General features: G+C 35.5%; 1 protein-coding gene and 1 long non-coding RNA gene across 4 annotated transcripts in view; one reads left to right on the forward strand and one right to left on the reverse strand.

The window, feature by feature from the left end:
• The window catches only part of NAALADL2 (N-acetylated alpha-linked acidic dipeptidase like 2), a 1,156,801-nt gene that overhangs the window by 1,037,733 nt on the left and 91,875 nt on the right, over positions 1–27,193 (reverse strand). For 2 of the 3 annotated variants that reach the window (XM_066347120.1, XM_066347117.1), the window contains exon 1: positions 8,882–9,037. The exons of the other annotated variant lie outside the window; for it this stretch is intronic. In XM_066347120.1, coding sequence (XP_066203217.1) covers positions 8,882–8,924 — 43 coding nt within the window. In that variant the 5' untranslated portion in view covers positions 8,925–9,037. Of the gene's footprint in view, positions 1–8,881; positions 9,038–27,193 lie in introns of those variants that run through there. 3 annotated transcript variants of the gene reach the window in all.
• The window catches only part of LOC136379647 (uncharacterized), a 34,189-nt gene continuing 15,422 nt past the window's right edge, over positions 8,427–27,193 (forward strand). The window contains exon 1 of the long non-coding RNA XR_010746783.1: positions 8,427–8,589. This is a non-coding gene — a long non-coding RNA (uncharacterized lncRNA). The remainder of the gene's footprint in view (positions 8,590–27,193) is intronic.

A 27,193-nucleotide genomic window follows, 5' to 3' on the forward strand; every position in this document is an offset into this window, starting at 1 on the left:
TTCAAATGCTAAACTGAAAAAATATATAAAATATGAATCTAAAACTGATAGGAACTCAAACACAAGAATACAAACATTACTATTTTCTTATTAAATTTTTCTTTTAGAAGGCCAAATTTCTACATACCTTTGTCCAAAATAAAAACTTAAGTCAGCATCATTACCTCACTGTTCCTGAAGTTTAAAAAGTCCGTAAAGTGGATTTATAATGTTATATGAATATCATCAACACCAACGTGCTTTTCTTTATTCTTACCCTTGACCCTGCCCCTCCCACTTCCCCCTTCCCTAACTGAGTCTGCTACATGACTGTGCCGAAACCTCCAGCAACCAGGTGAACATAAACACCTACGTAAATCCAGGGAGGAGCCCCTGAATAATACCGTATGCCTATAAAAAATATATAGCAGCCTGATTTTGAAAATAACCAACTTTATATTCTAAAATTTTAATGGTGTGACTATTTCAATTATATAAATATTTAAATTGTATTACCTATATTTCTTAATTATTTTTTGTTTCATTTTTTTCTTTTTATTTTCAGATTTATTTTTAAGTATTTTTCTATATAATTTTTTTTCCAGACAAATGTCTGGTAGCATGATTCAACACATTACAGAGCTCAAAAGAAATTTATCCACTTCAGGATTCTGGTTTGAGTTAAATAATACTATTCTCTTTACCGCTATATCTTTTCAAACTTTATTTCCTAGTGTTACCTAATAAAAACACTGTTTTCTAGTTAAGCTTATTTCCTGTGACCTAAAGATATTATTCTGATTAATATCACCATGTCTAACAGAGAAATCTATGCTTCTCTTTAATAACTTATACATTTTTATATCATTTGAGCACCATAAATTTTAAAACCAATTTCTTACTTTCCTTTGGCTGCTATAAAGCTTGAAAACAAATGTGTGTCCTGCTTGGTGGGTGTTTAAAGTCTTGTGGTACATATTTTGTATATGAATTTCAACTGTTATATTATTTTAACCTTATTTTCTATTATGCTTACTAAATCACACCTGTTTCAAAGTAGGAATTCTTTTTTTTTTTTTTTTTTTTGTATTTTTCTGAAGCTGGAAACGGGGAGAGACAGTCAGACAGACTCCCGCATGCGCCTGACTGGGATCCACCCGGCACGCCCACCAGGGGGTGACGCTCTGCTCTTCCGGGGCGTCGCTCTGTTGTGACCAGAGCCACTCTAGCACCTGGGGCAGAGGCCAAGGAGCCATTCCCAGCGCCCGGGCCATCTTTGCTCCAATGGAGCCTCAGCTGCGGGAGGGGAAGGGAGAGACAGAGAGGAAGGAGAGGGGGAGGGGTGGAGAAGCAGATGGGCGCTTCTCTTGTGTGCCCTGGCCGGGAATCGAACCCGGGACCCCTGCACGCCAGGCCAACGCTCTACCACTGAGCCAACCGGCCAGGGCCTCAAAGTAGGAATTCTTGAAAAATCCTTTTAGTTTTTTATAAGAGAGGAGCATAAAACAAGTAAATACTTGGATAGATTCAATTTCTATGCCTTTTCTCTACAGTTAATTTTGTCAGGAAAGACTTTTTTCATTCTGGTCACTTATCCCACTTTACCAAATCCGCCAGAGTCAGTTTACATTATATCCTCTATGACATTTTCTATAAACTCCTAGGTTTCTCTATAATTTAAGTACTTGTTTGTATTTGTAATAATATCCACAAACAATATAACAATACATATAACCAAAAACTGGCAATAGTGCAAGCAACTTTCTCTTTTTTTACCAGAGAGTATATATTTCAATCTGCTACCATGAAATTGGTGCAATGAAGAATTTTGCAAGATTTATCAACAGTTTAAGGCAACGGTTCTCAACCTGTGGGTCGCGACCCACAGGTTGAAAACTGCTGGTTTAAGGGAAGATAACATTAATTGCATGAAAAGTACATAGTCAACAAGGAAAATAAAGCAAAGTGAGCCTTCAATTCTGTTTTTCATGCCTTCTTTTCAAAGAAACTTACTTTTGAGAAAATAAAAGAATCACAGAGATGGAAAGCTTTAAAGAGTTTAATCAGTTCTCAAAATGAGAACTGTTTGAAGTCACACTGCAAATTTTGTTATTTAGCAGGTATACGTGCACATCTTTTGCATGTTCATGTACATTAAATGTAAGAATTGAATTGTCCAAAATATTTATCTTTAGGACTTTTCTGAGTAGGTAAGATTTAATACCTATCTTCACATTCATTTTTTTTTTTTTTAGTATAGAATACACAACTTGCAATACAATAATCAGGACATTAAAGAGGATAGCTGAATTGCATTTCAATATAAATTAAAACGGCATTTATGAATGTACCTTCTAAGGTAGTCAGCTGTGGAGATTGTTAAACATCTATCAGTAGAGCCAGAAAGTAGTCCTGTGAAATAAAACTAGGTACACATACTTTTCCTGTAGAGAGATTAGAAGCTCAGGGATCAGCTGAAGATCGACGCCCTTTTAAGTGTTTTCATCCTAATCACATTTTCCTTCCAATCTTCTCAGCCGCCCATTTCCTTTCATTTTTATTTATCAAGTGTAATACCTTCCAATAATAAGTACATGCTTGGTTAACAATTCCCCCACACACACACGAAAAACAAAACTGTAATAGAAAGATTGGCTTACTATCTCACTAAGTTAGCTAAATTTGTTTAAACTCTTTCCAAGATCTAGAATGGGCATACAATGTAATAATTATATGGTATTTATACATGTATAATCATCAAATTATTACTTCATCCTTCTTTCTTTAAGAAAAAGAAGGCAGATTCAAAGACAGACCCAACCTTTTAAATATATGAAAAAAATTAATTGCACTATTAATAATAATGTATAAACAAGTCATCCTGGAGGTATGCATCACCTTTTCTTCAAGATGATTTTATAGTGACTTTAATTGAAAATTAAAATGTTTCCCTTTAAAACAATTTCAGTACCATAAAATAGCATTTAAATCAAAGGGATTAAATTGTGCTTTTCAGACCATTTAAAAATATAGGAACTAACTCTAAATTTCAAAGTGCTTGAGAACTGACTTTTCCCTCAGCAGCAGGTTTCAACGGAAGAACTTGTTTTTAACTACCTTTATGTTTCTTTCAAGTATATTGCTTGCTATTTTATTTCTAATAAAGTAAATATCCTATGTCTATTTAGAAAGACAAGGAAAAGAAACCTTCTTAACTCAGTTATGTTGTTTTCATTTCCTTTTTCTTGTACATTATGTCTGAGTTCATCTCTGAGCCTCACCTGTCTGCACCAAGGACGCTGTCTTCCACCTGGGGAAAGTCCCCAAGCCATCCTCAGGAGCGCCTTTACCTTAGGGAAGACTCACCTGGGATTTCATGCCTTAATATTCTCTGCAATTTTACTTGCTCCAAATGTGCCCGATTTTATCCTTACAAAAATGTTTCAGTTCTTCCAGTGTTCAAACCTATATCACTATGAGTTAGTGAAAGCCTCCTCCTGAAAAAATGCTATTAAAGGTCTACAGGCTGGGAAGGGAGACACAAACTAGTTCATCCTCATCAGAGTTTTAGAAAGACTTCAAGGCACTCACAGGCATGGTTTAAGATGATGAAGGAAGAGATATTTTTCCCACCCGAGAAAGTAAGCACCAAACCAGTAGAACAGGTTGGGGTTACAGTATTACTGCCCTCCGGCTGCAACTTAGAAGCCCAGACACTAAGGCACCTTTCTGCCTAGATTTTTTTTCTCTTTTACTAACCAAATAAAATAAGTATTTCTTTTTTTTTAAGACTTTATTTATTCATTTTAGAGGAGAGAGAGAGAGAGAGAGAGAGAGAGGAGAGAAGGGGGGAAGAGAAGGAAGCATCAGCTCCCATATGTGCCTGGACAGGGCGAGCCCAGGGTTTCAAACCAGGGACCTCAGCATTCCAGGTCAATACTTTAGTCACTCGCCACCACCACAGGTCAGGTAAAATTAGTATTTCTAAAAAAACGGCTGTATTGGAAGAAACATTCAGTGAATGTGCTTATGGACTCTCAAGCTGACTTCTCCTGGTTGTAATGAAAGTTAAGCAAATGTCTTAAAAGTCAATGAAACTTTTATGGAGTCAGAAGAAAACTCAAACCTGGATGGACTGGGTTTCAACAGCCTGACTGAATCCTGGACAATTCTTTCCAGACCATAACTATGTAATCTAAGACGTCAATATGGAAAGCACTTATGGGCCTGATTTCTCCTTTCGAAATAGTAAAGTAAATGCCTCCAAAAAATAATGTGCCAAATTCCTCTATGAAATTAAAGGCTCCAGATCCTGAGGGTTGAGACCTGGCAACTAACTGCTTCTGGGAAATCAAGAACATTTTTCATCTTAGGAAACTGTGTTTGCCACTGTACAGAGTAGAAATATTGAACTCAAGGCCCTCTAAGATCTTTCCTACCTTAAAAATTTTAATAACCTACAGATTCTTTCCCTCTAACTCTGATAACCACATTCTCCTTCAGTATGTTTGCAAATAGTTCTCTCTTCTGATTGCTATCTAAAGCTGGCCTTGAATTCTACAGGAGTAGCTAACTCGTCTGTACTTAGAAACACTTTTCTCTGGTACTAGTTTTTTGCAGACTTTAATGGTTTCCTAGGTCTAGAGAACTAAGAGAACTGAGGTAGGAAGGGGGCTATAATTAGAACAGATTCAAACACATCCGAGCAGCTGACAGCAGGCAGCCGAAGTGACGGAGCGGGTTGAGCAGCCCAGAGGAAGCCCTCACCCAGAGAACTCTCTCACAAAGTTGTTCTAACATTGAACTCAGAGATACCTTTTGTTCAAATAATGCCAAGGATGAATCTGTATATTTATCCTTTAGAAAGAAGAAAGTGGCCTTGGACATCCTTTGAACATCAAAGAGGAAAGAAATAAAATGAAAAACACTTATGGGGACTGACTGAGTTGCTGAGCTAGGAGGGACTTGGGGGATGAGTAATATAACTGGGTAATGCTGGAGTCTTTCCATTTTATACATTTTGGACTAGAATCTGCCCTACCAGTTTATAAAAATTCTGAAAGAAGTAGAAAAACGGTAAGTGGCCCTTACTTGTCCAAGGGTAGCCTCTGAAGAAATCTTAACCTAAGGAATTTTCCAAGTACTTGCTTTCCAAAAAGGAAGTTGCCACCATCTTCTCATTCAAGTCATGGCCCTTCGCTACTGCCCAGACTGACCAAGGTACACTCAGTGGTATAGGTGAGTTTGCAGATATTATGCAAGGAAAGAATACTTCCTTATCTCAACAAATAACAATGCTCCCCTGACCTGTGGTGGCTCAGTAGATAAAGCATTGACCTGGTTCAAAACCCTGGGCTTCCCTGATCAAGGCACATATGAGAGATGATGTTTCCTGCTCCTCCCCACCATTCTCTCCATCTCTCTCCTCTCTAAAATAAATAAAATCTTTAAAAAATGCTCAAAATCACTTGCCCCTACTTTAATTTTTTTTACCACATTTTGTCTATGTTTTATTTATATTTTCAAAAATTAGAAAGAAAATTCTGGCATCATATCCTATTGTAGCTATTTCTATTTTGTGAATCCTGAGAATAGTATAAACCTTCATGTATGAAATCTTGACATAATTCTCTGTGGGATTACTATTCACTGGAACTGAAAGGGAGAGATTTTTTATGTTTGAGAAGATCATTGAGATCTGTTCACAGTAAGCTGAAGATAACCTCAAGTTCATTTGGAAAAAAGTTGGTTCTCAATACCACTGAAAATATTAAGTGGTGACAGTTTATGAGCTTCACTATCCAGGGCACACTCAATCAGCTTCTGGGGTGAAAAACAGGTCAAAGACTTACAGGAAAAAGCGCTAAAAGTAATAATATTTGATGATGTCTATGGGCAACCCTCAAAATTCTGACTAAAGATGGTCCAATGAATCCAGACAATCTAGACATGGCCTTGGAAAACATTTACTCAAAACACACGATGTAAGTCTAATAATAATCTGTCATTTTTTTATCTTCATAGCCAAAACACTTAAATCATCCATTTGTTTATTGTACAAAACATAGTATTTAAACATAGTCATTTGTATTAGAGAACAGTCGTATAAAAAGAGCTAATAATAACTAGTATTATTTCAGAGAACTAGAGACTTTTTATAAATGCTGTTAAGATGGGGTAGCATTAAACAACATTTCAAAATGCTTTTATTTACTTTGATACTTTTTTTATTATTTTTGACAGAGACAGAGAGGGAGTCAGAGAGAGAGACAGATAGGGACAGACAGACAGGAAGGGATAGACATGAGAAGCATCAATTCTTCTACGCGGCATCTTATTTGTTCATTGATTTCTTTCTCATATGTGCCTTGATGGAGGGGCTACAGCAGAGCGAGTGACCTCTTGCTCAAGCCAGTGACCTTGGCCTTCAAACAAGCAACCTTTGGGCTGAAGCAAGTAACCATGGGGTCAAGTCTATGATCCCACGCTCAAGCCAGCAACCCTACGCTCAAGCCAGTGACCTCGAGGCTTAAACCTGGGTCCTCCGTGTCCCAGCACAATGCTCTATCCACTGTGCTACCACCTGGTCAGGCTACTTTGATACTTTTTAAACTCAAGCTCAGTTATAAAACAGGGTATTGATCAGAAAACAGAATAATGTTAGAGCATGACATAAACATTCTGGAATATTCTTGATTTGTTTAATAAAGTACTAAACACTCTAATCAAACCCTCTTATCTTCATACATACAAATAAAGCTGCAAATTATCCTCATAGTGCTTTTCTTTATAACTTAAAATAAATTCGGGAATAATTTAAAACCAACAACCAAACAAGCTTTGTTTCTCATTAACTCTCACCTGATTAATAGGTTCACTTAATAATCTAAAGGCAAATACAACTAGAATGGAAGCATTTCATTATTCCAAAAAAATATATCTAAACTCTAAGAATATATGTAACTCAGATAAGATCAGAAAAGAACACATTCTTTGTTGAAAAGTTTATACAGAATGCACAAAGAAAAGCACCCTCGGATAGAAATGATCTCACAAGCATTCCCCAACTACAGAAGGTTTATTGATCTAAGCACATCACATTCTAACTGAAACCATGGCATTCAAATTACTTCCTATAGATTTTGTTTTAAACATTTTGCATTTTTAAAAGATATACTGATTATTACTACTAAAAATAACTATATGTATATATATCATCATTTTACAGTGGGGCATAACCATAAACATAACATTCATAGAAGCGTCAGAGAAGAAAAAAAGTATTTTGTAGAATTGAACACCTGAGACCTGTATCATTTTGTCAACCAGTGTCACCCTAATAAATTCAGCTAAAAAATAATAAATAGATAGAAACAAAAAATCTATATATATATCCTAAAACTCCAAAATAAGAAATAAATATTACCCATGATTTGAATACAAAAAGGGATGATAAGGGGAGAGGTGAGAGGTCTGGCTATTCCTCATTTATCTCCCTTTCCGAATGCAAACACAGGTGCTGTACCCATGCAGGTGGTGGCCAAACAGTCATATATATTTTATACAAAATCATTATAATATGAACAACTCGAACAACATACACTTTTTCAAGGAAAGCTATTACAGATACAATTTAGTAAGGTACAAGTAATAATCATGCATAATATATTTTGTCTAAAAAACATAAAAATAAATTATTTCATAATATTATGCTAAATGAGCCTTTTGCCTTTGTTGTTTTTCTTCAGTGGAATGCACTAAATGACATTTTTAGTAACCTTTAAATTAAAAATGACTTATGATAGCATTTTATGCAGTATTTCAAAAAACGTTTTTTGGAAACAGAAATAATAAGATTCTGAAATTCTTCAACAGGTTAAGTGGAGAAATTACTAAAGAATATAAAGAAAAAACATAGGCATTCTGGAAGATAATTTAACTCTATAGATTAGATGCTATACATTTATGACTAGGCATGTGTATGATCATCTTATAATTTTAGATGTGACATATTTCATAGATGTAGTTTTATATGTTTGATTATATGCACTTTATGGAAAACTGGGTGGTTTGGGAATTTTCTTGGTGGTAGCATGACAAGAATATAATTAAACAAATTAAAATTGTATTATGACTAGATTTTTTTAAATCTTGATTAAAATGTTACTTGTAAATGTGGTAAATAATTCATTAAGCCATTTTTTATTTTTATTTTTTTAAGAAAGAACTTTTCTCATTCAATAAAGGGAAAAGTGTGAGCAAACTTGTACTTGTTTCTATCAACAAGCCTAACCTTAGAAGCCTAGTCAAGCCAATGTCAACAAAACCAATCCTTTCAAAGGACAAAGGTATCTGATTAAGTAAGACATGTAAACTAAACCACTCTCCCCAAGTGATATGCTCTCTTCTGAAATCCTGTTTTCCACCTTTAAAAAATAGTTATATTCATTACAAGGACACTTAGCTGATAACCTTCAGAGATGGAAAAGCTTGATTACAAATAAAAACTGCACAGGACGAGACAAAAATCAATATTCTGTCAATGTTGGAAAAGGTCTAAAATAAAAATCCACCAGGAGTTGGTTGCACCATTTCTTCACCACTACACTGGTGAGTAAGCATGAAGCTCCCCTGTGCTCCACAGATGTATGTGTGTGTGTGTGTGTCTCTCTTGGTCAAGTTGCTGAGCACAATAAAGACAGCCAGCTTGTACTAAACAATTCCCACCTTTTCGCCCACCCTCAAAACACACCTTGCAACTCCACGGGGCCCGCGCGCGTGCGAACACACACACACACACACACACACACACACACACACACACACACACACACACACTTTGTAATGGACACTACTAAAACTTCTGAAAGCAGGCATTTCCGAGCTATTGGCTGGCACTTACCTTGTAAGGATGTGTTAGGTAAACTTGCTTCATTCTCTCCCATTTTATTATTTTTTTTTAAAGGGGGTCAAACAGTTTCAGGTTGTTTCAGTTACTCTGCTGGCTCTGTGACCTTCTGACTTTCTGCTGTAGTACTGTAACAGTACACTACCTGCTTTCTTCTGGGAATAATTACCATTCTGCTTCCTGAGTTACCTGGGCTTGCAGGACCTGTTTTACTATGAAGTGAGATCATATCCTTTGATCCAATGTCCTGCTATTAGTGTGTGCTTCAAAAAACGTGGCTTTGTCTCAGTTTTACTATTAACTTTTAATTCCCTACTTTCACTTTAGTCCCAAAACAGACTTGCATTTTTCCCCTGAAAAAGCGTTGATACTACCAACAAACCATGCTGCCGAGCCAGAGTTTTGTTTGTTCTTTAATGTTTCTGATCTGTTTCTCTTATAAAAACAAAATATAATTTAAACTGAATTTTACAACGTCTGTTGTTGTTATGTACACACACACACACACACACACACACACACACACACACACACACACACAGGGAGATGAGGAAGATCACGAGAATCCCTTTTGTGCAGGGTGGAAAGAACGCCCTGGAGGACCCCCAGTACTAGCGTAACTGTAAGAAGGCATGCAGCAAGTTGACTCCGCTTCCTCAGCTGTAAAATGGAGATAATACCTATCTTAGAGGATTATTAAGTAAATTGAGAGCAATTTCTGAGAGAATGTGCTAACCATGATGAATGGCAAATAATAAACAAGCAAAAACGTCCCCTTCTCCTCCTCGCCTCCCTCCTCTTGTGCTTTTCCTCCTGACCAGTGGAAAGAATTCCAAAACGGAGCTCTGATGTCACTGTGTTCTGATATCGGTTGTGTTACTTACTACTCGAGAGGCCTGAAAGAAAGAGCTCAGTGCAATCTTGGTGTGCCTCAAGGTCCTCATTTGTAAAAGAAGGATACTGATACTTATATTGCCTTTTTAATAGGTACATAGTTAGTATAACTTAAACCATTATGCCTGAAAAAAAAATCTCTAGCAAAGAAGAGTGATAAACTGAAGATTTATATTTATTCATTTGTGAGAGAGAAGTAGATCACAAAATAAGTCAATTTATTTAATCTTTATCTCCCATTAGACATGTAAGATAATAAAATAAATAACTAAAATAAAACAAAAAAAAATCTTTACTTTCTTCTTCTAAAATTTCTTAACTTTTAGCTTTGGTCAAAATACTTAAAAGAAAGGCTCAAATATCTCCTCCTTTAATAGTTCTTTCATTTTTAATTTTTGAGGAGCTACATACCATACTTTCAGCTTATTAATAAAAAAATTGATTATATAAGTAATGTACACAATAGAAATGGAAAACAATGAGGCAGTTTTCTCCAAAGGTATTAGAAATAAAAACAAACATGACATTTAAAAATGTTTCACCTGACCTGTGGTGGTGTGGTGGATAAAGCATTGACCTGGAATGCTGAGGTCACTGGTTCGAACTCCTGGGCTTGCCTGGTCAAGGCACATAAAACAAACTACCAAGGAACATCTAGAATGAAGCAACTACTTCTTGTCCCCCTGTACCCTACAGGAAAATCAATAAATAAAATCTTTTTTAAAAATTCTCATCACAGTTAAAGTTCTCTCTTATTACCTCCCTGTGTCTCAGTTTCTCTCTTTGTAGATTGAGGGAGCTGGATCATTTTTAACCTAAGGCCCATTCTATCATTTAATGCCACAAATCTGTGATTTAAAATCCAGGCCATGGTTCATTTCAAAATAGAATACTCCTTTGCCTAGTACAATTGCATAATGTAATATACTGTATATACCGTGTTACAAACTTTACCAAAATTAACCTGAAATTGAATGTTTGCCAATAATACACTATAATCATCACATTCTGACTTCCCCATAAGAAGAGAAATATACACATCAGTACTCACTCATTATGACAGTCTTGGAAATGTATTTAAATATCTTCCCTAGGCACCTAAAATTAGTCAATAACATGCATAAAGCTCCCATTACCTACCAGCTGAATTATGGCATGTAGGAAGTCATTATGAAAGTAGAATAGTGAGTCCTAATTCTGAACCAAAGAAAAATGTAATAATATAAACACCAAGAACCTAAAAAGTTTTTGTTCCTGCACAGAACATACATTCCGTTATACTAAAACAGTTTTAATACTAATAAAGTACTATGGACACATTCTCTCCCCCTTCTTCTCTCTCTCTTTTTAACCTCCCCTCCCCTCTCCTCTCCTCCCCACTTCTTCTCTCCCCTCCCTCCCCTCCTCCCCTCCCCTCCCCTCCCCTCCCCCTCCCCCTCTCCTCTCCTCTCCTCTCCTCTCCTCTCCTCTCCTCTCCTCTCCTCTCCTCTCCTCTCCTCTCCTCTTCTCTCCTCTCCTCTCCTCTCCTCTCTCTTCTCTTCTCTCTTCTTTCTTTCCCTTCCCTTCCCCTCCCCTCCCTTCCTGTCCCCTTCCCTCTCCTCCCCTCCCCTCTATCCCTCCCCTCCCCCCCTTCTCCTCTTCTCTCTTCAGTCTTTATGCCTGCTTCTTGTCTAATTCATATGCAGGGATTCTTTAATTTAATCTTGGTTGAGGCCTTTTGGAGGTCCAAAACCAGTCCCCCCAAGATGTGCTCTTGTGGTATACAGATTGTTTTGAGCTAAAGGCAACTTTAGCAGCAAGATTAGGAGAAATTTCTGCCTCTCACTCTTTTTTTTTTTTTTCTGTATTTTTCTGAAGCCAGAAACGGGGAGTGCCTCTCATTCTTAACTGCCTAGAAGAATCTGAATTAGAGGCCTGGCGGATAAGCGATTATCAGTGATAACCTTTTGACCCAAGTACATCATAGGGCAAACTTTTATTTACTAAACATCTGCATTTCTTATTGTCCTGCAATGACTGTAAGGTATAATACCTCATCCCTAGCTCAGAATGTCTTCTATACCTCAATCTTCCTTTCTGTCTCTGAACTTTTCCTGCATATGGGGTCTCTGACTCACTCCTGTATGTGGGGTTGCCATGAATACGTGTGTATTACATTTGGTTATCTCTTGCTAATCTGTCTCATATCTATTGGATCACACTGAGGATCAAAATTTTTGTTGCATCCACAAAAACACTTGTTCTTACCTAATTTGAGTGTGCTGATCTCAAATCTGACATTTGTTTTTCTCTATAATCTACAGTGTTTTTGCAATTTAAAATTTTAGGTTTTCATCTTATTGTAAACTTTTCAACATTTAGTTTAACATAATGAAGTAGAATGTCTTCTTGGGCATCATCTTTGTGAAAATATAATAATTTATATAATGCAGTAAATATACTAATACACTAAAAGATAATATTGCATTAGAATTTGTCTACAATTTCAAAATAGAACATATTAAAACATTTTAATCATAAAATTTGCACAAAACTTATTTAAATTCTATTCAGGCAAAATTTTGCGTTTGTAGCTCTTGCGTTTGTGTACTTGTTGAGGACAATCTCGTTTGATGCCCCAGCAGTAGTCTGCTCATCACTAACAGCTCCAAGATTTTCAGGAAACTTATCAAAGTGTCTGTTCAGGAAGTGAATCTTAATGTTCATGTTACATCCAATGTCGCGGATAGCCAACAGCATCCTTTGAACCAGAAGTTCATAGTTTTCTGCTTTTTTGTTGCCAAGAAAGTTCTTTGTATCGATAACTGCCACAAAAGACTGCCATGCTGCTTTCTTCTCCTTATTCATCTTCCTGGCAAATTCTTCGTCACGTATGAGGGTTTAAATTTGAGATCCATCAAATACACCTGCTTTTATCTTCTCGAAAGACAAGGCAGGAAAAGCAGAAATAATATGTTGAAAGCATTCACCTTCCTATTCAAAGCCTGAACAAACTGCTTCATTAAGCCAAGTTTGATGTGAAGTGGGGGAAAAATGATCCTGTCTCAATTAACTACAGTTTCATTCACAATATTTTGCATCCCTACTTCCAGAGTTTCACGTTTTGGCCACTCCTTCTGTGTCTAGTGTTTCTCCTGAGCTCGGCTGTCCCACAAACACAGAAAACAAGGATACTTCGTGAAACCTCTCTGTTGTCCTAGCAGGAAATTTTCCATTTTAAGATCCACACAAATGATCCAGATATGCTCCTCATATTTCAGAAAGTTGAGGACAATTTTTATGTCATTCTTACTAAGTCATTCAATTCGGGTTGGCTAAACTGCTGAGGGGTTAAAGACTGCTTGGAATCAGAAGAAGACCCTTCAGATTCTACAACCATTTCCTCATGCATCTTATCAAAATACACTTGATCACCATGTTCACTTTCTTCATCCTTAGAAGAAATAAAACCATTGAAAACTGGAACTGGGTGTGTCTCAGAGTGTGGGATAGGTCATATGCTGAAAGAATATTAGGATATGCGATCATATGTGGTTTTTTCTTGCTGATGCCCTTTGTATGGATCAGGCAGAAATAACAGTCACTGCTGTGGTCCTTAGGTTCACGCCAAACCATGGGAATACCAAAAGGCATTCCTTTGCGTTTTCCTTTTGTCCAGTCATGAAGCATTTCCTCACAATTATGACACACAATATAAGGAGCCCAATTCTTGTCTTGATTGCCAAGGGGAAGTTGAAAATAGGCAATATATGCACGTGTCACAAATGATGAAATATTGCGCCTTTGACGTTGAGGTGTGTAACAGCCACATATATAACAGAAGGTGTCAGGACTAGTCTTACATTTATGCTTACTCGAAGAAGACGTGATTCAATCTTAAAACAAAATAAGAGGGTGTTTTTATCAGATAATAATTTTTTACATTTAAAAACAACTACAATTATGTAAAAGTGGTTTGTAAAACATTAATTGCCTTGTGCTTATGTTCAATTCAACAGTAGTTGCCCTTTAGCTCCAATTTAAAAACCAATGCATGCCATTTACTGTAACAAAAAAAGAAATTAAAATTGCATAAAAACTAGAGCATGCACCAAAAAACAGATTTTAGATTTGAAATCAGCAATGCAGAACTATATAGAAACAGTTCTAAAACCTCATGCAACAGAAAATGTAAAAAAAGAATTGTTCCCCAGTGTTCTTAGACCAGCCAGGAGAACCTTAAGGGAAGGGGATATTTTGTTCCTTCTCGCAGTCTCTTCTACGCATTTTCCAGCTGCCCCTTAGCACCTCAGAACTTGTCCTTTCACCATGATTCTTATCACATGGTCTTGTATGCGCTGCTCAGTTATTTCTGTCCTTGCGATCTGTTATGTCAGAGACCGTATCTCTGTCCACCACTATATCTCTAGCCCCTAGCACAGTCACTATCACATATTATGCCTTCAACAAATTTTGTTGAATAAAATGATGATGAATTCATCATCAGAAATGGTCAATTAAAGAATCTCAAAAAAATGGGGCAGGGTACACATGGATTGACAGGGAAGATATTCCAAGAGGAAAAAAAAAATGGCAAATTATCGTTTACAAGTTTATCTGCAAGAGCAAATAATTAAGTTATAAGAATAAAGGAGTGAGGATACTTATGAAAATTTTCAAAAAGACTCAAAGATAGAAGTAAATGAAAGAGAAAAAAATAATTAATGCATTAATTAGTTTAAAATACACTGATAAAGACAAAACCACAGGCCTAAAATGGAGTCACTTGGGCTAAAGCAAAATTGTTAAAAAAAAAAAAAAATTTTTTGATATATGAACTAATTGATCTTTCAGGCCTTCCCAGAAATAAACTTAAACCATCAATCTGGAATTTTCTGGTCAACACCAACGCAATGTGGTAATCTGTCCCTAGGCCCACTTAATCCCCCATAGAAAGAAGCAATCTGCATGATAAACCTTTGCTTCTGCTCTGGAACTAACCCTCAGAAAAGATGCCCTGGCATAAACATAATACTTTCTTTTCTTTGTTAATAGTTCTCTTGCTCAAGCCTGCTTCCTACAAAAATGTTTCATTTCGTACAACCCCTCTGAGAGCCCTTCTAGTTGCTAGATGAGATTTTGCCCAATTCATAAATAGCTTAATAAAGCTACTTAGATCTTCAGATTTACTTGGTTGAATTTTATATTTTAGCAAGACACACACACACACACACACACACAAATGTCATAGATGGCATTAGGCAGAATAGCTTCACTGAATGGTGAAAAGGAAAGTAACTATTAAAATTATCAAAATTTTCTGAACATTGGAAAGGAATTCTGTGAGACTGAATGTCTCAATGCATTCTGAACTTTGCTATAAAATTATTGAGCACATTTTTAAAAGCAATTTAGATGACACAATAGAAAACATTCACAATAGAAAATGTTTAACCACATCACCCATTTGTGTTTCTAACATTCTATTTCTAAAGCAAAAACTAGGGAGAGAGTAGGCAAAGGAGAATGTTAGAACTGCTGTCTTTTATCACTCAGTTCGAGGGTTCTACCTAAACTACATATGAGGAAGAAACTAATGTTGCAGTTGAGAATTGTGGGCAGTTACTAAAATGTTTAGTTGTGATTTTCAAGGAAAGATATATGTGAAAATTTGGAAAAGAAAATTGTTATTCAAAGTTCTGACTGTTCACATTGTATGATATGGAACATGGGACCCTGGGTATGTAATATGTCACAATACATCTAATGATTATACAAACCTGGAACTTTGTATTCTCAATGAAAAATATAAAATACATAAGAAAAAATATAACACAGGAGAAATACAATTTGGTCAAAACTGTAGATACCCACAGAGAGAAAGGGATTAGAAATCTCAAAACTATAATCCTGTCAACCCTTACTGGAAGGAAATTCCTTGCTCAGCACCCAGGATGGATCTTTGAGATTACAGTCCCAAGAACTAGGTGGATAGGCTTGAAGGGTACCAGAATATGGTACCCTAAAATATTCTTTTTAACATCTGGATTATTTTGAGCAATTGAGAACCAGCAGACTGGTTGTCTTTACCTCTCTTAACTGCCTAAAAGTAGACTATGAATATCCCCTTTTGTGGAGAAAACATATTTATAAAGGAAATTTTCACTTGTAAAAGTTACTTATTAGCAAAAAGATAACTCCTGGAGACACTCTTATCACCTCAGAAAATCACCTGATGGAAGATAACCCTTAATTATCATACACTGTTGATTGACTAGAGCCAAAAATTTCTAGGCTAGAATATTCTGATCCTCAAAGTTGCTAAATACTTTTGAGTCCTACCAAAAATAAGATAGCTAGGTTAGGTAGAAAAGAGGGGAAGATGCACACTGTACAAGGAAAATGGATAAAGGTCAATTAAACAAGATTTTCTCATGCTTGGGAATACTGGCCCCAAATATCCTATCTCCTCTTTTCTGGATCTGAGAATTATTATCCACTCAGTTACCCTAAACAGAAATTTAGGATTTATTCTTGGGTCCACCCTCCCACATTCTTCAAACAGTCACTAGGTCCTATCAAAATCATTTAAATCCACCTCCTTAACTTCTATTTTCTCTAGGTGAGGCAATTATTATCTGTTGCCAAGACAGTAATTCTCTAAATGACTTGCTCCTTTCCTCATCCATCCTCTTGTTATCTGCCAGAGTGATCTTACTAAAACAGTCTTACTATTTGCATGCTCACCCGTTCATTGTTCCACGGCCTACTCATACTGGTACTACTTGATGACCACAATTTTCCATCCCACTGACTCTTCCCCTCCAATAACAAGCTTCATTGAGATCCCCAAGCACACTTGATATTATAACTCTGAATAGTTGAATACAATAATATGTACATAATCCTATTTATTCCTGTGCATGTGATTATAAAAGAAAACATTAGTCAAAACCAAAATTAAGGCCTACTCAGTGCTTTGTATTAGGATTCAATGGTAGGCAGTAATATCCTTTTGATACCACTAATTAAACTTCTTAATTCTCTATCATTTTTTTTCACAATGCATACAGCATCTTAAAAAAACCTATATTGATGAAGAACAAAGAAAATAACTTTCTTTTAGTAGTAATAAGTATCCATTAATGAGGAAAAAAGATGTCATAATTAATGGCAGAAAGAGTATTGTCATTTTTATTAAATAAAGAAGCCAAGAAACTATACTAATTACATGTTAACACACACACACACACACACACACACACACACACACACACACACAGAGTTGCTTAACAATTACTGATGCTTTGTAGTTTATTACACATAATTAAGATACACAATGATTCATCTAAAAATAACAGACACAGAGGTGCCAAGTTGGAAGTCAGGTAGGAGTGATCCTGATAGGGTTTAGGGCAGTGTATAGCCAGTAGCCGCAGCTGCCGTGCCATTCACATGCAGGTTCTCATAGATTCAGGCAGACCGGCAAGAAACAGTGGAGCCAAAAACTGGTGGGCTATTCCTTTATTCAAGACTCGCACCAGCTGAGCAAACAAACAGGTCTCTCAAAGCCACTGACACATTCTCCGTCCACAACCAGGAGAATCTTCTCTGGTTTTCCCTAGAATCAAAGGCCCCACCAGTCTCAGCGGATCTAGCAAAAGCCCCTCAGCTCTGGTTCCCCTGCGGCACACCTTCTCCCTTCTCTCTGCACAAAGTGGCTTCTTCCTCAGCACTCTGCCATCTTGGCTTCTTTCTGCCTCTCCTCCTTCTTCTCCTTTCTTTTTAAAACTTTTTTGGCATGAAAGCCTCTCCTCTAGCAAACATTAGTATACCAATGGCCGTTCCCAAGCAGGTGGCCGTTCCCAAGCAGGAAGGTAATTTGCAATTTCACAGATCACATACCTGGCACTGTCCAGCACCATTTTTAACAATAAAAGTGAGCAAACTCAAAAAACACAAATTTTACAAACTCATTTGTCCAACAAGCAAGGTACCCCAAAATGTGCCACTTTGGCTTGAGGATTATTTTGGTCTAAATGCAGTATAAACCCAGGAGATTCAGAAAAAACTCTTCATTTACCCCCTTAGCAGAGACAACTTTTAACCTAAGGAACTTGTCTGTATAACAGGGCAACCTTTGTTTTCTGTATCTCTCCTTAGCGTTTCTGTGAATGGTCTCCTTCCCCTCTGCCTCCCAAACACCGTACCTCCCTCCTTAGCTGGGCATGCTATATAAGCTTCAATTCCCAGGCTGCCCTTAGGGCCTTATATTCTTATGGGGGTCTTGTAATTAAATTCATTTCTCCTGTTAATATGTCTTATGTCAGTTTAATTCTTTAAAAAGGAGAAGAACCTAGAAGGAAAGAAGGAAAAGTTTTCTTGCACTGTACTACAAAGCATTCCAATTTGCTGCTGGGAACAACGCTATTCAAGATTGTGGAAAAACTGTGTAACAAAACATTAAATACAAGTTTATAATCATAGTGTATAGTGATTTATGCACTTTTATGAGGATCCCATAAAATCTTGACTTAAATGCCAGAATGTTTGAAGTGATAAACTCTTGTTAGCAAACTCAGCCTCATCAATGTGAGACTACTAATAGTGGGAAGACTATGATCCTCATCTAAGTACTATTTTTCAAATAGTACTTTTTTTCAAAAGGGAAAATAGTTAAAATTTAAATATATACTTGATAGTATTATCATAAAACTATAAAATGAAGAGCAGATGCATGCACGTACACACACATGTGCACACACTCTCTCTTACACACACATATCTGACTAATTTACATATAATAATCCATTATTCAACAAACTAGCAAAACTCCCTCAAAAGAAACCCTAAAAAAATCATTAAAGGAAAGAAATGTGCATGCTCACAGCCTATTATAGCATAGATGGTGAACTCATCAATTTGGAAATTTTAGGAGATGTTAAAAATCTACAATAAAGCTGGAAAAAATCTTCAGTTAAAAATCTAGAACAACTTTAATAAAAATAAGATAATAGAACGTCATCTTTTTAAAATGCAATAAAATGCTTAAATGATATTATGAATTTACAGATAAATTAATTTCTTCAAAACACCCAAAATGACCAATCCTAGAAACAGAAGTTTCATCTGTATGACAACAAATGATCTATAAGCAGTGGTGATAATACTTTGCAAGTACAACCCAGTCACTCCTGCTGAGGTAGAATATTTTCCAGGCTTCAGCCTCTTCATCATAGACTGAAAAAATAACAATAATTCCAAATGTGTTGAAGGTACTTGACAAACTCTAACTACATAAAGCCCTGGCAGAGTAACACAGTTGGTTAGAACATTGTCTCAATACTCCAGGTTGTGGGTTCAATCCCTGGTCAGGACACATACAAAACTCAACCAATGAATACGTAAGTGGAACAACAAATTAATGTTCCTCTCTCTCAAAAAATAAATTTTAAAAAACATGAATAAAAACGTTTAACAGCTTTTCCTTTTCAGGTGAAGCTAAGGTAAAAGGTGAGGCTTCACATTGTATTTAGAAACATTTCATTTTTCTCACTTATCTTAAAACATTAGTAATAGATGAACATGTCTAAAATAAACACAGTAACTGTAACAATCACTGATTAAATTGAACAATGAGTGTCTTGGTTTCAACTCATCAAGTATATCACATTGTTTAATTTTATATTTCTTTTTATTTTTCTCTTGTTCCTTTTTTTCTTTTATGCTTCTCCTTTAATTCTTCTTCTTCTTCCTCTTTCTTCTCTTCCTCCTACTCCTTCTTTTTTAAAATAAAGTCAACATGACAAGCTTTCCTAAAAAATTATTCCAGGAGAACTAATTTTTTTCAGCATCATAATGGGCCACTACTTTATACTGAGAATGCTTTCTTTCTGAAAGCTCCTTTTCCACACTGACCTGCGCATGAGCATGATTATAGAAACAGAGATGAAAGTTTCCAACTTTCCCTCACAAGCAGCTAGTACTTAAAAAACAGACTTTCTCCAAAGTTAATGGCTATTCCCGTTCTGTGGTAACCAGATGTACAAAATGAGAAAAAAAAATCAGAGAACAAATAAAGTGAGAAAAACAAATCCCAGGATGACACTGGAAAATATGGTATCTGATCACCTTGAGCATTGAAGTGTTCACAATGTGTGAGAAACTTTCAAAATTAATAAATAAAAAAAACTGAAATAAACATGTCGTTGTTAAAATTAGCTTTAAATACTTATTTCATTTTGTCCCTCCCCTCTCTTCAAATACTTTCAGTCTCCCTATATCTTAACATATCAATTAATTTTTATTTTACTAATATTTTTTAAATATGCCGGGCAAACATGGCCCTGTCCTCTAACTCTCAAGGTACACATTTAGTGCATGTGTTGTTTATAGATTTGCCAGATTCATAAGCATTTAACTTGATGACTGATTAATTACAAACATAACACTCTCATATTAACCTTGTCTGAAAGCCTTTAAAATAAAATTAATAAAGAGCATAAGGAACATTAGTGATTCAGAATGTGTCGGGTATTCCTGCTTCCTTCTGAACAGACCAGGTTCTGCCACCCCGGAACACACCACCTTACCGTAAAGAATGTTTTCTTTCCACTTTCTGCTTAAAAACAGGACATATGATTACATTTGTACGTGTGTCTACTTCCTTACTGGCAAAAGAACTATTCTGAAGACAACTTGAAGTAACATATCTGAATAAAAAACATGCTAAGTAACCTTAATTTGTAATACAATGCTTCTCCTCATCTTCCCATAATTCAGCTCCTTGGCCCTTGAGGGCTCAAAGCCCTTTCCTCCTGTCCACCCTAGGACAGTATAGAAGCCTCAAATTCTAATTTCCTTCTAGAATCACATTCTTTTGTATGAACATATGTATGTAGGTATATATATCCAACTATATATTTTTCTCTTGTTATTCTGTCTTTTGACACTTTAATTCACAGGGCCCTCAGCCACTGAAACCAGGAGAGTCAAGAAAAAAAAGTTTCTTCCTCCTCTACACTTTCAAATGATGTATAATTTTATTAAAAAAATCTTACACCAGCATACTACCTTTTCTCCTTCCTGTCCTTGTGATGCTGATGCCATACATTTATTATTCACATGTTATAAATCATACAACACAATGTTATTATTCTTGCTTTACACCATGTATCATTTATAATATATTAAAAGTGAGAAAAATATGTTCTTATAGTAACCTACACATTTACCATTTTTTGCTCTTTGTTCCTTTGTATAGATTCATGTTTAATTTTTCTAGTGCCTAAAAAGTGCCATTGAACTTGTCTCCTAACAAGGTGTCTCCTAACAGTAAACTCTCTCAGGTTTTGTTTGAATACATCTTTATTTAGTTTGCATTCTTGAAATATATATATATTTATACATAGAATTTTAGGTCAATATGTTTCATTTTCTTTCATCATTTTAAATATATTTTCCCTTATCACCTGGCTTAGATAGTTTCTGACAAGAAGTCTACAGTTTTTTTATCCTTGATCTTCTATATGCCATATGTCTTTTGATTCTTGCTATTTTTATTTATTCTCTTTGTCACTCATTTTCATCAGTTTAATTATCATGTGATGTGGTGTGATTTTACTTGTGATTATTATGCTTGGAGTTTGTTGAATTTCTTGGATCAGTAAGTTTATAACATTTGCCAAATTCTAAAAAAATACTCTGCCATTAATTGCTCTCTTCAAATATTTTGTCTCTTCTTCTTTCATTCTTCTTTCTTTCTAGTACTCTAATTACACACTTCATAAATACATACAGTAATAGATACAGAGATAGGCAGAGATCTAGCTATAAGTAGAGATAGAGATATATAGATATCTACCAGATCACCAAAGCTGTTAATGTTTTCAATCTCTTTTCTTTTCTATTTACGTTTGTATAGCTTCTCTTTCTAGGTCTTTCTGTTGACCAGTGATTTCTTCTGCAGTATCTCTTTTAATGTAAATCTCATCCAATAAAATCTTCATTTGTAACATTTTATTTTTCATTTCTAGAAGTTTTATTTGAAACTTACAACATTTTTAACATTTCAAGTTTTTTGTATCTTCTATTTTCTTCCTAATTAGGTTCATGTTTGTTTTTACATCATTGCACATTTTTATAATAGAAAGCTTAAAGTTGTGGGCTAATTTAATCATTCTGGATCTATTTTTATTAATTAATTTTTTCCTGATTATGAATTTCAATTTTCTGCTTAATTGCATGTCTGTAATTTTTGATTGGATGGAGAACATTTTAACACCGTGACTTGTGTTGTCAAGTGATGAATTTTATTATATCCCTTTAAAGATATTAGACTTCGTTTGAGTAGGATGTTATTTGTAGAGCAGCCTGATCGTTTTGAGAATAGTTTTGTAGTTTTTTAGAGAAACCTTAGAGTAGGCTTTACCACTAAGGTGTGGACACTTTTGGAGCTCTACTGAATGCCCTATACAATCAACAGGTCTCTCCTCTCTTGTTGGTGGAAACATGAATAATGTCTAGTCCAGTGTGAGCCCCAGAATTGTCCAATTTGGAGCTCTCTGGTGATTGTCCTTTCACAACAGCTGAGCGGATGTTCTGTGTTCAACATAATGAGCTTTCATAGCCTGCACAAATTGGTACTAAGTAAAGACTCTGAGTTCCTTGCAGATGTCTGAAGCTCTTTCATTGTGTAGTCCTCTTTTCCAATATATATTCACATACACAGTACTGGTGGATCCTTCTCCCCAAAGTTTAATCATCAATCTCTTCAATTCAAGACATATTTTGGTTCTTTCTTCCTTCATCATATTCTGGAAATTGCCTCTGGGGAGAAGGCCAGGGCAATTCTACGGCTCACCTTAATTAATTGCCCTTTCTCAAGGATCATTGTATGAGCTTCCTATTTCAATGTCTGAAAATAATTGTTTCAGAAATTTTGTCCTGTGCGCTAGTTTTATGTAAGGAGTCAAGTCAAACAGAATTTATTCCTTCACAGCCAGAGAAGAAATGATGTAACCTTTCTGGAGGATAATTTAGCAAACATATTTAAAATACTAAGTAGAAGTCATACCATTTTGAAATTTTACTCCCAGAAAATATTCTAAGACAATAGTCAGAAGTTTGCAGATGAATTTATTTAACAGTATTTATCGGTTTTATTTACAATATGAAAAAATAAGCAATTAAACGCTAACAATCAGATATTTTAAAAATTAATTATTATACAATAGTATAATGAAATAATGGGCAGTTATTAATGAAGAACCATGTATTGACTTACAAAATGTCCCACATATTGTTGTGTTATGTCTTTGTTAACATATATGACATGTTAAAAATATAAAAGCAGCCTTACCAGGTGGTGGCTCAGTGGATACAGTGTCGAACTGGGATGCAGAGGACCCAGGTTCGAAACCCCAAGGTCGCCAGTTTGAACCTGGGCTCATCTGGTTTGAGCAAGGTTCACCACCTTGAGCCTAAAGTCGCTGGCTCGAGCAAAGGGTCTCTTGGTTTGCTGTAGCCCCCAGTCAAGGCACATATGAGAAAATAATCAATGAACAACTAAGGTGCCGCAACGAAGAATTGATGCTTCTCATCTCTCTCCCTTCCTGTCTGTCTGTCCCTATTTGTCCTTCTCTCTGCCTGTCTCTGTCAATATATATGCTACATATATCCACACAATCTATAATTTATGTCTCAGTTTCTAAATGGAATCTTAAGCTTGTTAGTGTTATTAAATAGCTAATACAAAGAAACATATTTGTATGTGTATAAATAGGTATTTAATAAGTATTTGATGAATTTAGTTGATAAGGAAAGCTATTTTTGTAAACTTTAACAAAATTTTTTTAAAGGAACCTAGGAGAAAAACCTATGGTATAATTAAAAAGCTATAACACTAATTGGGGAGCAGGAGAAGATAACTGTGTATCAACAGATATTTCACAGCTTGTTTCTTACAAACCTGTACTTTTACAAAGAATAACGCAAGTGTCTTAGCAACCATGTTGTTTGGGAAGATTTCAGTTAAAAAAGAAACAGCAGGACAATTGTTTGAGCTCTAGAAGGAAGCAGACAAGAAGCCACCTTAGGAAATCTTTCACTCTTCAGAAACCTAACAAAACAAAAATACGAAGTTGACTTTTCTTGTTCGTTATAAAACAAGCAAATAAAATTATCTTCTTATGATCACTAACAATATATGAACATCAACAAAAATATAGACAGAAAAAAACAGAATTTAAAGAAATGATTCCATTCCTAGAGGTAGTCAATACTAACTTTTAAAGACAGGGAAGGGGGTGTGGTGTGGGTAGATAGATCTAGGTATGATAGAGATATAGAGATCTAGTCATATTGTCATAATGGTGGGCCTGAGTAGAGATACATATTCTAATAAGGTACAAAACATTTTGAAACAGGCCTTTTTTTGGTTAAAATTATATAATAGATATCATTCTATTGACATCTTCTTGATGGACTTTTGAGTCAGAGAAATGTGGATTTAGGTCATGGCTATTACTTACTCCCAATGTGACCTTAAGCAAATTATTTCTGCTTTCTGTGCCTCAATTTTTATTTTATTAAAATAAAGAAAACATCTGAACCTTCATGAGGGGTTGAGGTGATAGTTTTATATATTATAATAATTCAGGGCCTGATCATAATAGGCTCCCAATAATCTTTATAATAACAATGATTATTATTTCTGTTTTATTGTTATTACAAGATTTACAACTACTATGTTATATAGTTTTTAGATTTCTGGCCAAGTCACAATGCTTCTCTCTTATCTATTTCCCCAACCTGCAGAGACGGAGCATTTTGTTCCATGTGCTATATAGCTCGTTCCAGAGGTTAGGGTTGATGGAATCGGTATGTCCATAAAATTCCAACCAGGGAGATCAGAGATTTTGCCCCCTGGACTTTTAATTTGGGAGTGAAAGAGAATGAAAGTTGGGCTTGTAACATGTAAAGTCAGGAGTTACATCATAGCCATGTTTACTGTGAGAGGAAGGAATATACAACAGCTTTTTACAGAAGGAAGATTAATGGAGCTTATTTGAATTAAGAAACAGAGATAAGAGATAAAGAGAGATTAGTTTGAATTACTCTTGGCTTTTTCATTAGCTCCAGTCTTTCCTAAAGTTTGGCCTTTGGATTTCATGGTACAGTGGCTCAACTTTATGTACCAGAATGCCTGAATTCTCCTAGCTTTAGTGAATGTGACCCTATACCAACTGAATTCATAAAGAAATTATTTCAAGAACTTGTTCTCTTACGCTCAGACCCCTTCTCCTGACTAACGATATTGATACTGATAAGAGAAAAGTGTAAGAGAACATTTGATGAAGGAAATGATGAACATATTTGTAGAATGCAATCTTTGTCCTGTGAGACTAATCCATTGTTTTTGTTGTTTTTATTTTTTGGAGTGTGGGGCAAGAAATTAGGAGTCATTAGCCAGAGTAGAGGGACTTTAGTGTAAAGTAGGGAGAAAACATGAAAGTTTTGGAACATAAAATGTGTTTCCTACTGATAGGGGGACCTCAAGAGTTAAAATTTTAGCTTGAATAATAATGGCTTTGGTTACGGTCTGTGGGCTTTAATGGTTCATGCATGTAAAAGCTTTGTTCCAGAAACTGGGATACAGGAGCAGGCCTACATGACCTAATGAGATCTGTGAGTGACCTTCTTCGTGCCTTAAAGGACTGGAAACAGAGACTTCATACTCCAAGGATGGAATGTCCTCTGACTATGATGCAACTAACTTTGACTATGATCCAATAAACCACCTATCCCTTTCCTTTCCCTTATTAAAAGATTGGCTGGGGATAGGGGTTTGAGATGATTTGGGAATCAAATCCCAGTCTCTCCAGATAGCTGGCCATCTGAATAAAGCGCCCATAAAGATTCAATCTCTGATTCTTAATTGGTGACAGGCAACACAAACTCAGATATATTTTTCAGTTTCAAAGCTGCAAATGCAATTAAGGTTACTAATCAACTGACCCTGAGATAGAGAGATGACCTTCAATTAATTTGATGTGCCCAATATAATAGCATGAGTCCTTAAAAGTAGAAGAGAAATAGATAGGAGTGCCAGAGAGATGTGATTTGAAAAAGACTTGATCTGCTACTGTTTGCTTTTGAGGTAGAGTAAGGGGAACAACCCAATAAATGTAGGTAGGCTTTAGATGCTGGAAAAGGTAGACTCTTCTCCAGCTTCTAGAAAGGTACAGTCTTACAGATCCTTTGATCGTACTGGACTGCTGGACTGTTGATCTATAGAACTATTAGACAATGACTTTGTTTTGTTTAAGCTATCATGTTTGTGTAATTTGTCACAGCAAAAAATAAAACTAATAAACCAGTATGTTCTAATTAATGAATTAAAATTATGTTTGTTACTTAAAGTGATTATAGGACTGCTCTATTCCATGGGAATGAAAACAAAATCATGGCTTTGCCATGTTTTTTAATCCAGAAAAGAGGAAGACTTAATACATAAAGTTTAGAAAAGCAATGAAAAATAGTAAATTTAGGTTGTGAACATCATGACTGATTCTTGTTCAATCTGTTACAATGTGTTTTTATTAATTTCTTAATTCATTTAGACTAAAGTTAGCTTGAATTGTTTTTGTTACTTTTAATCAAACAATTTTAATGAGTAGAAGTGTTAGGGATAATTATCCTACCAACAGTTACAAATGGCCTCAGGCAGGGCTGTTGAATGCCCTAGTTCTAGAGTAGAAACAATAAAACATGCTATACAGAGCACTTTATTTAAATCTTACAGAAAGCTCAAGAAAGTTAACACTATATTGTACTATATACCAAGAAACTGAGGTTCAAAAGTCAGTTTGTCAAGGTCATATGGAACTTGCATGAAACCCTCATCTTTCTGACATGAAAGCTCTATTACATCATTAATTCATTCAGTATATGTTAATTAATTATTTCTATGTACCAGACATTGTAATATCTAGCCACCTGACATTTAACAAGACATCATTATATGCCAAGTAATTGAAATCCTTGTTGTATTATTTCCTCCTTTACTGATGACAACCAAAATGCATAAGACACTTGCTTGAGGTCTTGCAGTGACAGAGTCAGGTAGTGTGATGCTTGGTTACATTTAACCCTGCATCTCTATTGCTGTTTGTCCTAGGTCCTAATAGACAAATATAGTCTCTGCACTAATGGATATTACAATGCAGTTGGAGAAACAAGATGTCAAAACATTTATAGGGAAGCCACATTTAAAACATAGAGATAAAATTTAAGTAGCAAATCAAAGGAATATTCAAGTATTAATGAGGAGTGCATACTGGGCAGCATGAGAAAAAACCTAGAAGTAGATACAAATTTGGTCCTTTCTTTCAATTGAAGGCAGCCAAGTGTGTTAAAGCAAAAGTTTAGTTA

The sequence above is a fragment of the Saccopteryx leptura genome, chromosome 8 (assembly GCF_036850995.1).
Source record: "Saccopteryx leptura isolate mSacLep1 chromosome 8, mSacLep1_pri_phased_curated, whole genome shotgun sequence".
NCBI classification, from domain to species: Eukaryota; Metazoa; Chordata; class Mammalia; order Chiroptera; family Emballonuridae; genus Saccopteryx; species Saccopteryx leptura.